This window comes from Peromyscus leucopus, chromosome 6, assembly GCF_004664715.2.
Source record: "Peromyscus leucopus breed LL Stock chromosome 6, UCI_PerLeu_2.1, whole genome shotgun sequence".
Taxonomy (NCBI): domain Eukaryota; kingdom Metazoa; phylum Chordata; class Mammalia; order Rodentia; family Cricetidae; genus Peromyscus; species Peromyscus leucopus.
The window spans coordinates 125,992,349-126,008,516 of record NC_051068.1 but is presented as its reverse complement, the minus strand read 5'-3'; the positions used below and the strand labels follow the sequence as shown (position 1 = coordinate 126,008,516).

The following is a 16,168-nucleotide window of genomic DNA, read 5'->3' as shown; positions in this document are numbered from 1 at the left end:
AAGTACAGAGCCACAAGATAGTCACGAGGTAATGCCTGCCAGACTATGGAATGTCCTCTCCTTGGTTTCCAGGGTAACTGATCACAGAAATGCCTCCACCTGAGGGCAGCCAATGAGAAATGGTGGCGGGCAACCACTCCCTTAGAAGTAATTTCTAGAAGTCCCTAGAAGCGAGCCAATCAGAATTGTACCCGTACTAGCACCCCTAAATGATGTAACCTTGTGACTTTTCCCTTTAAAAACTGAGCTTGCAGACAGGTGGACGCTTCCTCCAGCCTCCACTGCGTTGGATGCATTGGACGAAGTCCCTGCCTAGGCTTGTATTGCTTTTGGATATCCACGATTAAACCTTGCTTTTGCATTCCGGAAAAAAAAAAAAAAAAGCCACCATCTAAAGATAGAAAAGATAGAAAAGTAAGAAGAAAACGAGCACCACCCATAGTTCTGGGACTCTGAGCTGCTAACTGATACTTCAGTGAATCCTGAGAGGTTCGTACATTTACTCTGGAGAGCTTCTCACGTCTCTTTGTCAAGTTGGCAACATATTCTTTTTCTCCACTCAATAGGTAAAGAGGGTCTTTCAGTGCCTACAGAGCAGTGGTTCTCAACCTTCCTGATGATGTGACCCTTTAACACAGTTCCTCATGTTGTGATGACCCCCCACACACAAAATTATTTTCATTGCTACTTCATAACTGTAATTTTGCTACTGTTATGAATCGTAATGTAAATATCTGATATATATGATGTCTGATACTTGGATGTAGTGGGTAGCCATTCCAGCTTTGATCTGGAAGTTCCAACTCCCAATGAGGCTTTGGTAACTGTCACGCCTACAAGGTGGGGCCAAGGGAGGACCCTGAAGACCTGAGATCCTGATGGGCCAGCTCTCTTGGTTCCTGGACCCAGGATGCTGGAGGTAGACCGAGGAGAGTTCTCCAGAGAACACCGCCGGACTGTGCTACACCTTTCCCAGACCCTGTTACCTATCCCTTCACTTGTAAGTTACCCCACAAAATAAACCTCCCTTTTGACTATGTGGAGTGGCCTTAATAATTTCACCAATACTCTACCCCTTTGAAAGGATCATTTAACACCAAGGGGTCACAACCCACAGGTTGAGAATAACTGATATAGAAGCTTCAAATAAAGATTCAGGCTGAGAATGTAGTTCAGTGATAGAATACATGCCTAGCATGTTCCAGAACCAGGGCTAGATCCCTACCACCACCACCCCCACACACACATACACACCACATATGCAAAATTTATATGACTAATGTCTAATTTATGTAGTAAGGAGTTACAACCATTGTTTAATGAATTGTGAATTTCCTGCTACATGGTGACTGGGTTTGTCCTATTGGTTTTTTAGATTTTTGTTGTTGTTGTTGTTAAGAACTGTTTCCTTGTTAAAAAATATCAACTCTGTTAAACATACAAGGCAAAGCTTTCTCCAGTTTCCTTTGCTAGAGTGATTACTGATTCATTGCTGTTGCTAATACTCTAAAGAATTTCTAATTACTTGGTACTAGCTTCTATAACTTTTTTGAGTTCCAAATTATCATCTCCATGATTTAGAGGCACACTACATAAAATTGAGAATGTAACCTGGTAAGTTTTCCAGCACCCTTTATTTAATTTTTACTTCCATAGAGTGATTTCTTACTTATCCCAAATTTTTATTGTCAAGACACACTGTATTTTCCATTCTCACACACTCCTGGAAGTAGTGTTATAGTTTTTTTTTTATATCTGTTATGTATTACTTAGCAATTTTTCACTATTGCTTGAGTGGAAAATTATACGAGGATATAGTTTGCAATATATCATCTTTAAAATAGCATTTTCTTGTTCTAATACCATGATCAATAATTAAGGAATAAAATTTTTCTTTGATATAAGAACTGTTTGAGAACTTCCTTTAAGTTTCTCATCCATTATGAGAGCATATTATACTGTCCAAATGATTACTAACTTTGTATCACCGTTATCATAGAATCCAGACTCCAAAACTCATATTCTGTGCTCTTAGGGAAAGGGCATGTGAGCACTAGTGAGCCAGCCTTCTAAATCATATTGATGTCTTTTACATCATTATCTACTGGGAAAGAATGACAGTTTTATTTATACAAAAATGAGTGTTATTTGTGTGTTTTCATTTAAGAGTGTGGGAGCTTCCTGAATGCCTTTAACTTCCCATAGCAACTGCATAACTGCCTCCTTCTCAGATGCGTTGAGATAAGTAGCTATAAATTCTAAATCAGGGACCCAAGAGCTACATGGAAAGGAAGACGAGACAAGGCTCTGGCCCTCTTGGCAGAGAGGCCACCCCATGTGCTGGCGTCCTGCTCTAGAGGCTCCAACCTCGCTCAGACGCTTGCTCTTCCAGGGCCGTTGTGAAGGGTTCTGATTTCCCCACAGCTCTAACACCACTGAGAGTTGATGTTCTTAGAGAATCGGTTCTTCTCACGTTTCTGCTGAGTTCCTTCCTCTTTCTCATGGGACATCAACTCCAGGGAGCTTTTTTTTTTCCCTCTCACATGCATGTAACAAATTCTGGGCTTGTGTGACAGCTGGATTGTGAAGATGCCCATGACTCAAGAGAAAAATTAAAACCTTCCAAGTGTGATCCTTTATGGTATTTCTGACTTCAAACAGGACCAAGGGAGGAAACACAGAGCACCAAAGCTCATATTGCCAATTGCACTGGCGTTTCCAGAGTTTTTCCGATTAGCCTCCTCTTCAAATCTTAGCACCTGCCATGAAGCCAGTGGAGAAACTAGAGGCACACTGCAAAAAGCCGAACACTGGTGGAAATAAACCAGACCATGAGATGCCAAAACTCAGGCTCTCGTAAGTAGAATACAAACAGAACACATATGGATGCCTGAGTCATAAATACTTAATAAATAAAAACAGTTTCAATCATTTCAAAGCACCGTCTGACCATATGGTTTAAATGAGTAAGTTAGGAGTTTCCATTAGACTCCTTATCATAAACTTAGATTCTAAGAGATATTTAGAATGACGATGCAATAAGGGATGTAATTTTGCCAACTACACACAAATCCAGGAGGCCATGTTTACTTTTGTGATTTTTTTAAAATAAATTTTTCTGCATTCATTAACACCCAGCTCAGATAAAAAGAGAAAAATCTATAGAGAAACAGAAAGTAAACAGGAATTCATTCAAGAGCTTCCACTTACTGTGCAGTGTGGGGGTTTTAGGGATTTTGTTTGTTTTCTTTTGTGAAGTGGCAAGTATTTTGTAGCCAACAGGGTTTGAGGAGGAATTTGGTCAGTGCGAAGTTAGATGCCTAATACACAAACTGATAACACCATTGAAGCCACAAACCCTAAGTATTACTCTGTCCGTCTCATGCTGACTTTAGTTCTCATGATCACTTCTCTCTTCCACAATTTCAGATCTCAAAATGCGAGTGCCTCAGCTTGTAGCCCACACCATCTTTTATGTTCTCAGTCTGTTTCCTCAAGGACAGCCAGTCCATCCCTTCTCCTCTGCTAGAGCGGAAACAAAATGAGCTGGCCCCATCTTAACATGCTAAGAACGCTGAGCTGCCCCGGCGCAGAGGCAAATATGCCAATGGTTGTGTCTGAAATTCCAATCCATGAAAACAGAGTAAAGACATATTCAAGTTCATTCTAAGCCCACAGTCACCTTGGAGAGTATCTCTGTGCCTTGATTATTCTTTGCAGACTATCAATTCTCTTCTCCACAACTCACCGTGACAGACTCACAGCTAACCTCGTCTGCCTTAACAGAGAAGATGTCCGGGTGTTACCTGTGACATTAAAGCATGGCCCACACAAGCTAGAATTAGGTACAAGCTCGGGACCACGGCTGTTCAAGGATAGATTCTATCCTCCCTAAAGTGGCCAGAGTCATATTTCTCAGACTTCCAGATCATGTCATCTGTCCACACTGAAACTTCCAAAGGAAATACTTCCCATGGCAGAGTAAGGACTTCACAGTGGTCTGTAAATCTGCCTCCCCTCCCCTTTCCTCCCCTTTCCCTATCCCTCTTCCCCTCCTCATTCCTCTCTGCCCTCCATTCTACCCTACTCTATTCTACTAGCCTCCTTCCCAGACTCTGTTAGCAGCTCCTCCCCAGCACAGGGCTGTGGCTCCTAGCTGTCCCTTAGATCTCCGGCAGGTGACAGAGTGGCTGACCTCTGTCCTTTCCTCATGTCTCTGCTCAAATGGACCATCAGCAGAGAAGCCAGCCCTCCAAAGGCACCCACTAAACAATCCTTCTGCCTCCTTATTCTCGTGCCAGGTAACCCACCATGCTTATTATCCATTTATTAAATGTATTCCCTTCCTGATCACAAACTTCGTATAGTCAAGGACTTTGTTATATTCACACAAAGAACAGTGTTTGATACAAAGCATATGTCGAATGCACTGTGGCAGAAGGAATCTACTAGAACAGACAGCTGACTACTTCCACATACAGCAGCAGAAGGAATCTACTGAAACAGACAACTGATTAAGTCCACATTCACTCAGACTTTGTAATTAGACCTCAGCTCAGCTCAGATTTGTCTGCTGTCATTCAGATCTGCTTTACCCTGTGCACATAACAACAAATCATATTTTATTTTAGTTATATACCCTTACTTAAGTTTAAATTATACAAGCTGATAATTCTTAATTTACACATAAAAATACAGAATGATATTTGTATAATATTGTAATATCATTCTGTATTTTTATGTGTAATAATAAAGATACATGTCATTGGCAAAGCACTTGACTAGCAGGTTTAAAGGCCTGGGTTCAGTCCCAGCTTCTCTCCTCTCTCAGTCTCTGTCTCTGCCTGTCTCTCTCTGTCACACACACACACACACACACACACACACACACACACACACACACACCAGAAATTACTTCTATATGTCTTTTAAATTGTAACAAACAGAAAACACTACTCTTCCATTATTTTATGTTCAGAATCTGTAAATATATCTCCATAAAATGTCTAGAATCATGATTGTTTAGTCATGACTACATATATGAGGAAGATAGGAAGCTAGACAGTGTAAGCTTTTACTGGCACCCTGTCCTTTTCCCTGTAATATTAAACTTTTGAGCCAATTGTTTGTGAGTGAGAAAAAAGACTATCAAGGCCCACAAAAATATGTAACTTTTGACACAGTAATTATAATTTTTATAACCTATCTTGAAGAAATGCTTGTGAATTTGAAATAAGTTAGGTAATCAAACACTAAAGTACTGCTAATCATAATTAGAATAAAAAATGTATCATGATGAAAATGGAAAAATATAAACATCCAGCAGTAAGGAAGTGGTTAGCTTCTGAGGAAACCCCAGGATGGAATACATGGACATTAAGGATGCTCTTTAAGGCCACACAGGAGTGTTTGTAGGGTCATATTAAAGCATGAGGCAGATCATGCTTTACAAAAGCTTTATAAATTTACAATTAACTGTAAAATGTCAGCTTGAAAATTGAAAGACTGACCAAACAGTAAAAGTGATTTTTCATGTAATAAATGCATGAGTAATTTTACACTACTTTTCTCTAGTTTATAGATGTTGTCCCATGTGTATTTATGTAGATATTAATGAAAAAATAAACATTAACAATTAAAGTTATGTATTAAAGCTTAACAAAGATAAAAGTCTCATCCCTTGCCTTCTAGCATCAAACCTATATTAATAAAAATACTATTAAAGTGTCTGTGAAATTGGAGTTATCAAGTACAATATGTTTCCCAATGTATTTGACAAAATAAACAAATATACTTATCATTTCTAAAATATGAGGGATGAAATCTACTGATGTGTTCACAATCTCTGTTATTTTATTCATCAGCATATTACAGTCCATTTTATTGAAATCCTACTTTCCAAAAAATTATTTACTTCCATAAATATAGCTAAAAAAATCTATGCTTCAAATATTTCAAATCACTTTCCCTTTTTTTCATTGATTTTGATACATATTATTACAGGATGAATAATTTATTTTCTGTAAGCTCTACTTTGGTTGCTTCCTATTGCTATGCCCATTGTCAAGTGATTCATGACTTCTTAATTTGTTTGAAATGTTTAGACACTGAATAGTATCCCCTGCTTAAAATGCCATATCCTGATGCTTCAAATCTCCTACGAGTGCCACCTTGTATTGCAAACACACCATTACACACGTGATAAAGAGCCTTGGCATGAGGCATCTGTGTGTGTACCCATGTGCATTTGTTAGACAGGAGCAGGGAGGCAAGACTTTGAAGAGACTGGGGAGCAGAAGTCTGAGGGAAGACAGATTAGAGATGGTGCAGCAGGATTGTAAATGAAGCCAGTGAGAAAGTGATGCAGGTGAACGCAAGGCAAACTGGAGAAGAGCAGGGTTGACTCTCCTCAATGCTTCCAGAAGCAGGGACAGCCTCCAGACACCTTGATTCTTATCTCTATAAGGCTTCTGATTTGTCTTAAGAAGTGATAATAAGTGTATTGTCTCAGGTGTTAAGTCTGTTATACTTTATTATAGCAGTAACATTAAAGTTAGACAGAATACTTATTAAATATAGTATGTTCCTTATATTGTATTAATATATGTATAATATGTATACTGTACTTGAAGATGTATTACTTATACATAAGTGTATTGTGTAACTACACACAGCAGCAGCTTAAAAGATTTATACATGTGTTGTTTATATATACAATGAATTGGTAAAAGTATACATTTTATTGATATGCTACAAATCTCTAAGTATAAGATGGCCTACTGCTCATCTTAAGAAATACAGTGTCTCTATGAACTTCCTGATATTTACAATATATGACTGTTTTATGGGTCAAAGAATGGGAACAGTTTCCAGGGTGGTTACTGTGGTATGTTCTGTATGGCAAATGTGTTGCTCTGATTGGTTAGTAAATAAAACACTGATTGGCCAGTAGTCAGGCAGGAGGAAGTATAGGGGGGACAAGGAGGAGAAGAATTCTGGGAAGTGGAAGGCTGAGTTAGAGACACTGCCAGCCGCCACCATGACAAGCAGCATGTGAAGATGCCGGTAAGCCACGAGCCATGTGGCAAGGTATAGATTAATAGAAATGGGTTAATTTAAGATATAAGAACAGTTAGCAAGAAGCCTGCCACGGCCATACAGTTTATAAGCAATATAAGTCTCTGTTTACTTGGTTGGGTCTGAGCGGCTGTGGGACTGGCGGGTGACAGAGATTTGTTCTGACTGTGGGCCAGGCAGGAAAACTCTAGCTACAGGGGTTCTGGATTTCATGAGGATACAGATCCTGCTACCTGGCAAGACACTCCATCTCCAATGCAGCTGCCCTGGGCTTTCTCCAGCAAGGCAGGAGAGCCACACTAGGATTGGAGAGCCTTGTTTACAGGACACTGTCCAGTTACCTCTTGTACTGTATTCACTGAGGCAGCTCAGGACTGCTGGCCTCAAACCCTTACCTGTAGTCCCAGACATTTGTTTTTCCTAAACGTGTGTGAATTATTTATCCCTGGAAGAACTTGCAAAACAAATTTTATCCTAAAAACAGTCTACTGATACTTTGTTTTGAATTGTAGTAGAGCAAACTAATAAACTTACGAGATTACACAGGTATGGCGAGGACATAGTTCATAAACCCCAGAGGGGACATACAAGGGAAAAGGGAGGCGTGAGGATGCCGGTCACAGGACACGTGACACCCAGGCAGGAAGGGCATTACTGGGCTGCTGTGGGATGGTCTGTATGTCAAATTGCTCTGATTGGTCAATAAATAAAACACTGATTGGCCAGTGGCCAGGCAGGAAGTAGGTGGGACAAGGAGAGAGGAGAATTCGGGGAAGCAGAATGCTGAGAGAGAGACACTGCCAGCCACCATGACCAGCAGCATGTGAAGACGCCGGTAAGCCATCAGCCACGTGGCAAGGTATAGATTTATAGAAATGGATTAATTTAAGCTATAAGAACAGTTAACAAGAAGCCTGCCACGGCCATACAGTTTGTAAGCTATATAAGTCTCTGTGTTTACTTGGTTGGGTCTGAGCGGCTGTGGGACTGGCGGGTGACAAAGATTTGTCCTGACTGTGGGCCAGGCAGGAAAACTCTAGCTACACTGGGCTTGGAAGGAGAAAGAGGAAAACGATCCAGGATGGGGAGAAAAAACATCAACAAACACAAATTGCATATGCAAATATCATGAATTCTAATACTTTGTATGCTATTTTTAAAAATGAAGAGAAGTACCTAGTTTTCTGAAATTAAAATAATGACAAAATCAGTGTTACATCTGTTTGTTTCTCCTCTACGGAGCTCAAATACAGAGTCCACATGTGCTAGGCAAGCACTGCCCTGCTCAGCTGTGTTGCCAGCCACGTCAGTCTTCTTCATTAGTAACTGCTAAGTTATGTAAATTCCCTTGATCTATTATACTCCACCAGAATATAAGGACTAAATCCACTGTCTGGAGCACTTTGTCTTGGGTCCCTACCTTCAAATTTGTATCCAGCCTTAAAATCCTTATCAAGCACATTCTTCAAGAAAGCTTGCTTTCTTTTTTAAATAAATTTTGAGAATACAATGTAATTACATCATTCCCTCCTTCCCTTTCACCTCCCTTGTATTTCCCTTGCTTTCCTTCAAAGTTATGGCCTCTTTTTCTTTAATTAGTGTGTGTGTGTGTGTGTGTGTGTGTGTGTGTGTGTGTACTACTTTATATATATAATATATACATATATATGTATGTATGTATGTATGTATGTATGTATGTATATAACTAAATGTATAAATACAGCCTGCTCAGTGCATACAATGTTACTAGTATATGTCTTCAGGGCTGACCATTTGGTGTTGGACAGTTAATTGGTATGCTCCTCCCTGAGGTAAACTATTTCCCCAACTCCCAGCATTCCTTAGTTCTCTGTAGTTCTTTGGGGTTGAGGCCTAGAGAGCTTTCTCCCTCCACATTAGCTTGTCTACTGTTACTATCCTAGTTCAGGTCACATTTAGCAGCCATATCAAAGTGATCATAGCCACATAGGACTTGTCTTATTTTGAAATTCCATCTCATCACATCCCTTCTGCAATTTTGGACATAATTGGTGACATCAGTCCAGTTGTCAAGCTAACACTTTCTGGGAGGAGCTCCATTACATTCGTCTTGACGATACTACCATGACATACTACAAAGTTACATAAACAGTTCAACAGATAGGTATTTGTTGATGTAACCAACCGTCTTATTAAATAAGAAACACAGAAACAATGTAAAAGAGAAAGCCGAGAGGTCAGAGCTCAGAGCTAAAATCTCACCCTTCCTCCTGCTGTCCCAGCTTCGCGAAAGAGACCTACTTCCTGTCTGTTCATTTTTTTTATAGTATGTTGTTCTGCCTTCTCATTGGTTGTAAACCCAAACACATGACTGCCTCGTCACTGTCTGAATGTACAGCCCCCTAGGTCTTAAAGGCATATGTCTCCAATGCTGGCTATATCCCTGAACACACAGATATCTATGGGATTAAAGGCGTGTGCCACCACCGCCACACTATTGCTATGGCTCTAATAGCTCTGATCCCCGGACAACTTTATTTATTAACATACAATCAAAATAATATTTCAGTACAATTAGATTACCACCACAGGTATTTGTTCAATATCCTGTATTCCTAGATATTGACCTGACTAGTTTAAAAATAGCTTTTAGATATCTAACATGTATAGTGATTAAAAGCACTCCAAGTTTTTTAAACATAGTTGGACTTCATGATATTAAAATGTGAAACAGATTTAAGTGGGAGCCCAGCAGAATGCCTGCTGCACTGTCGGGGAGGCCGATGAGAGCGTGGTGGGGCCTGGAGGCCGGGCAGAGTGCAGGGTGCTCTGTGAGAAGCAGCTGTCAGGGAAGCACAATCAGTCCACTAGCCACAGACTGAGCTCTGTCCATTGCTTGTTTCTCCAAGGTGACAGGAGCCTCAGACCTTTCATGTGTCTGTGGTCCTAGGGACACATTGTCCCACACCCTAAACTTCTCTCAGCAAACAGGACACACCCTGGAAACCCAGTGATCATGAAAGAGCTTGGTGTCAGAGGATAGTTCAGAGTAAAGACTGAAACATCCCAGGGAATTTAATATTTTCATCTACATCTGTTTAGTGACAGGAAGACAATGGAAGTCTCTAGAAACTCTGGGGCCACTCCACCTGACCCGATTCTGGGACAGCCCCTTGGATGTACAGTTCTTGGCAACACAATCTTCTTAAGAAATAGCTGCTTCCCCTGGAGAGATGAGATGGCAGTGGTATGATGCAGTGAGTTCACATTCAACATACAACCATGCATAAGACATGCTAAGCACCATCCACATGAGCTGTGCATATACAAATGTAGCCGTGACTCAGAATTAACAGCAATGTTAGCACAGACCTCTAAAAAGCCAGACATATCTTTGACTTCACACATGTATGGTGTTTTATTTGATTTTTGAGATAGAACTACCATAGGAAGGAAATTTACAGAAAATAGGAAACAGGCTATGTAAGAATGATCAAGTCATTTTTTAAATGCAATAGAAGGAAAACAGCAAGCTGAAAATACACGTGAAATTCTGTGACAAGAAGAAAGGGAAATATAGAATCCTTCCAGAATCATCCAGACTGATTGCCCAGCTCTGTCAGTCGCAATGACCAGATCAGCTTCCATGCACAGGTAGGTGACAGTGTCATCTCATTGGCTGTACTTACCCTCTTCTTCCAGCCCAGGGAGGCCTGCTTTTCTGTCCTCTACCACAGTTGTGCCTCCTACCTGGAGCTGACTTTTAGCCTTTGCCTCTGGAGAAGCAGACTGCCTAGACATCTTGGCTTCTGTAATCTCTTGGGTTCCCTCTGTTGGTTCTTCCTCAGTAACATGTATATATCTAACCTCTGTCGATGGAGGGCCGTTATCCACATCTACTTTTGTGATTTCTTGCTCTTCAATCTCAGTTTCCAAGGACTCCTCGGCTGGAAAGTGGAATTTTCCTTGGTCATCGTTTTCCTGTAGGTCGTGAGAAGAGGAGCTTGTGGAACTTCCCCCCGCACTGTTTCCAGAGTGGGTGTCTGCACACAGCTCCGTAGATTCGTCTTCACTGTCACTGGAGTACGGGTGACTTCTGGATGAGATCGATGAAAGGGTCTTAGTATCTGCAAAAGTAAAATGATAACATCTTTGTTATGTCCTAAATTTATGAGCTGATATGGAACCATATTGGGAAAAAATAATATTAAATCTTTAACAAATATACTTTAGGGAAAATTGTTCCCTCAGTACATTCTATATTATTGTCATGATAAAGAAAAACTGATCTAAAAACTACCAAGATTTTTTGGTTTGGCTTGGTTTTACTTTTATTTTTGTTGTTGTTGTTGTTGTTGTTTTATTTTGTCTTGTTATTTTGAGGCAGAGTTTCACTATGCAGCTCACACAGCCTTCACACTCCAGGTGTTCCAGACCCTACCTCCCAATTGCTGGTATTGCAGATGTGTGTCCCTAACCCAGCTTATGAACGATGAAAGTTTTTAATAGATCACATTTAACAGAAAACCAAGTCCAGGTTTGGATTTTCTTGGAGAACCTTTAGAAAGACTATAATATCTTGTTAGTAGAAATTTTGAATACTACTTTGCTTTTATAAGAGCACATATTTACTTCTACTGTTTAGCCACAGCAGTAATGTCAATTATTTTTATCTGCTGTAAAGTGTACCACCCTAGAACACTCTGGCATCTGGGTACCATCTTTGCACTTACAAATTAGGTGGGCATTAGTAAATGCTCTTAGGATATATGTGTATGTAGATAATACCTTTTTTGGAGTCCCTAAAAGCAAGATATCAAAAGGAAGCTGCCTGAGAAGAAGACACATTGAACAAGCTCCAAGAGAAAGTCTTAGGGGACTTAGGAAGCCAAGCAAGGACGGGAGACAGCCAGTCAATGGGCTGCTTCCGGGATCAGCTCAACTCAGTTGGGAGTTGTCCTAGAAAGATATAATGAAATGAAGAGGGGGCTGCCTTTTCTCACTTTGAACCAGATATTGGCTATGGGCCACCCTCGGGAGATATAAACTCCATGGTTTCTCCAGGCATTTTATGCCCAAGGGTGAAGAAATTCCAGTAACCTAAGGCAATCCCTAGAAGAAGACAGGGTTGAGAAACCACGAGTCAGACCGCAGAGCAAAAACAGAGGCCTCAGAAGCACCCCCAGCTGGAGCCACAGATATATACTAGAAACATGCAGTAGTCCCAGATGGCTTGCACATGAGCCCCCAAGGCTGTGAAAGCATCCAAGAACAAACCTCCATGCCATATCTGTGTAAGGAGGAGTCACAACGTCAAAGTCCCTTATTATATTGCTTCTGAGAAGAGAAACGTAAGTTTGTGTTTGCTTCATAAAACAATTGCTCTGAACTTAAAATTATTTTTATAGAAAATACTTTATCTTTTGGGGGTATCAGGGACCAAACGTTAGTACAGAATATGCTAAGAGATGAGACTCTTCGGTGCCTCCTAGTTTTCCGGATTTATTTCCTCTGTGTTCCACATTCACTTAGCTGACTTTGTCACTGTGCCAGCTAATGTGGAGCTAAAGATGAAAACTAAATAAATAAAAATACCAGCCTTTCCTTTCTCTTCCCCCTGTCCCACTGGCTCTGCCAGCTCTCTGTGACACATCTTCTCAGTGTAAGTATAGCCACAGAGACATACCAACACTTCCAAGAAGACACAAGTGAGGCCTGAGGCACCAAGGCACCAGCGAGGAGAGGTTTCTTTAAGCAGCAGCCTCTCTGAACCCGTTCTCATCATCACCTTGGCAAGTGCCGGGTGACTCCTGTGCTTCAACAGAATCCTTTTTTGGGCCATTCACTCTCTATTCCCCAAAAATTTTTAAGAGAAACAGCTCACTCTTCTTAGTGATTCCATGGATGTCCCTACCCAATGCACCATTAGCTGGGACATGACATCAGCTTGCTCAGAGACCCCAGGACTGCACGGGCTGTCTGGGTATCAGCAGGATGATTCCCACTTTGGGCTCTGTAAATTGTTTACATGATAATAAATGGCCACCCCCTCCATCATTTGTAGTGGCTTCCGTTAGGTATATTATCTTATTTCAAAAGGCTGACAGCTCATCCTGGTTCAATTTTCAGTATGTTCAGGAAAGAAGGGGAAATGAGCAGCCTCATGGAGCAAGTGCACCTGACCTCCAATACAAACATTTCCGTTTTCAAATTCCTCCCTCATCTCCAGGTGTCGTTTACTCTGCTCTCCCTTCTTGCTCTATTTCCCTACAGACCCTGGGATAAGACAAGGCTTAGAGAAAACGCTCCAGGTTCATGCACTAGGACTTCCACAGTGAATTACATTTCTTCCCTTAGAAATAAGGCAATATTTATATAAAAGCTTCCAAATAAAGCAACTTGGAGGACATATTTGAAATTGTTTGTCATCAGAATGGAGAGACTGTTAGAGGCACATAGTAAAGCAACAGCCTCTTGCCTGATTCCATTTGTTCCACGAAGTCCTGGTGCTGTTGCTGAGAGAGCCTGTTGCTGATCGCCTTGTCCAGGAAAAAATCTGTACTTAGTGTCTGAGGCTCTGCCAGAGCCAACTGCCTGTTCCCCACTGTTTCCTGTCCCAAGCAGGACGATTGCTTCCCCTTAATAGTCATTCAATCCCCACCCTTCCTCCTTTTTCCTTTCCACTGACAATATAGATTGCCTGCGTGGAATAACCCATCCCTTAATGCTGAGATGCTCCTATGTGCCAGGAAATAGTCTACAACGAAAAGAAAGCCATGGCCTTTGCTTCTGCACAGATGGCATGCTCTTCAATGACTAATTATTTGCTCACTTTTGCCGAACAGATAATAACTCTCCTGCTTATTTGAAGTGTTTGTTCATTTTCCTAGCGGTCGCCATGAAGAGCTCTCTTCATGTGTGACTTCCTCTTCTCACCATCAATGCCTGCACTGTCTTAAGCCAGTGACAAGGGTGAGCTTGCCTTTTTAATCATTCCCACACTCCAGCACGTAGCATACTTTAACATTTGCTAGTTCCTCAGAGTCCTTGTTTTTACCTTGTTCTGTTTCTTTGCTGTCGTTGTTAAGCTAGAATCTCAGATACCCTGGTTTAATTATACAACTTAAAGTGGTTTTAGTTAGTGATTTATATCAAACCCATGGAGCCATGACTCTTTCCCACTGTATTACCAATAGTATCTTTTTTTTACTAAGTTTTAAGAATTCAAAACAAAATCTTCACTTCACAAATGACACTCTTACTTTCTTCAGATTTAGCCTGACACATGAGTTCTTATATACTACCACTAATGATTCCTGTTTATATTCATGAGTTTGTGAACTGTTTCTATCTCATACCAGGTATTGGGGTTCAGGTAAAATCTTCACATACAACATCTAATGACAAGAAACTGATACTCAGTGAACATTCTAAAGCAGTGTACTCAACCTTCTTAATGTTGTTACCCTTTAGTACAGTTCCTCATGTTGTGGTGACCCCCAACCACAAAATTACCTTTTTCCTACTTCGTAACTGTAACTTTGCCACTGTTGTGAATCATAATGTAAATATCCAATATGCAGGATACCCAATAGTCTACCCCTGTGGGATTCATAACCACAGGTTGAGAACCTCTATTCTAGAATGAATAAATGTTTTAAAATGTAGAAATATAAGTTAAACTTACATATGAGCTCATCATTTGTTGTAAGAGCAGGCATATGACCTCCAACAGGTAATTATCACTGACTGAAATATGTCAGTTCACCAGTGAGTTAAATATGTACATTGTCTTATAAGGACATCTCTGCTGAGAACAGAGCAATGGCAGAAAGAAAGGGCTCCAGAATGCAGCCGCCTTTATACTCTACGCCGATTGACTTGCTGAGCTGTCGAGTGAATCTGGTATTGAGACCAGAACAAATCACATCACACTGTGCTGCCTACATCTTTATGCGTTTGTATAATGATCTAGTCAGTCAAGCTTCCTTCAAAAGTTTACTGAGTAACATCATTACTACACATATCATGTGGGTTCAAGAGTGTAGAGAAGCCTAATATGGTGGCACATGCTTCTGTTCCCAGCATGTGGGAGGCTGAGACAAAAGGATCTCAAGTTCAAGGCCAGCTTCAGCCACATAGTGAGATCATGCATCAAAAAGGCCAAACCATAGTGAAAGAACTCATTTGAAAACATTTCATGTAAACTAAGCATTGGTGGATTTAACCATCTTTCTTGAATCTGTGACTTCCTGCCTGAGCAGTCAACAACGGGTTAAGGAACCCATGTTATCAAGAGTTGACTAACGGGCTGGAGAGATGGCTTGGCAGTTAAAAGTGCTTCCTGTGTTTGCAGAGGACTTGGGTTTTGTTCTCAGCACACACAGAGCAGTTTACACATATCTAAAACTCCAGTTATAAGGCACACAAAGCCTTTTTATGGCCTCCATGGGTACCAAGCAGGTACATCGTGTACTTACATGCATGCAGGCAAACACTCTTACATATAAAATAAAATAAACAAATAATGACTAGTCATGCAAAAACTAACATAAATTCTGTCTATACGTTGTGTATAATCTCCTCATAGCCCTCCCCTATCCAAGATGTGGGCTCACTGCACTGCAGAACTCAAGAACGTGGTGCCATGCCAAATACAATGTCAACACAGAAGGGGGCCTTGTCATATGCTTCTCTTCAAGTCCATAGATAGTCAAGCCAAAGTGACCAAAATACACTGTATACATATATGAAATCCTCAAAAAATATATTTAAGTTAAATAAATAAAATCTCTAAATAGTAAGACTCTTAATGTGAAGTAAATTGAGTGTTTTGTGACTCTGAGATTTTAGGTCTATGACATCTACTTTATCAGACTGAAAAATACACAAATGAACTATTATAAGACAAATAAATGCTTCAAGTCTGGCTCTTTGAGTACTATGAGAAACAATGCCATCTGTCTCTTGATCTCTAGTCTGTGTTTGCTGCCTCTCCCTTCTCTCTCATGAGGAACTACTTGTCCTTTCCCTTCATCTCAAGGCATTATTACCCAAACTGCCCATGAAAGGTGCATTTCTGCTCACACAGTATTTTCCCCATCAGACTTAG

At 40.6% G+C, this 16,168-nt stretch overlaps 1 protein-coding gene across 2 annotated transcripts in view; it reads right to left on the bottom strand.

Annotated features, from left to right (window-relative positions):
* Erich3 (glutamate rich 3) overlaps nucleotides 1-16,168 on the bottom strand; it is a 117,183-nt gene that overhangs the window by 17,155 nt on the left and 83,860 nt on the right. For both annotated transcript variants that reach the window (XM_037207246.1, XM_028882937.2), the window contains one exon: nucleotides 10,746-11,183. In XM_037207246.1, the coding sequence (XP_037063141.1) occupies nucleotides 10,746-11,183 (438 nt within the window). The remainder of the gene's footprint in view (nucleotides 1-10,745; nucleotides 11,184-16,168) is intronic.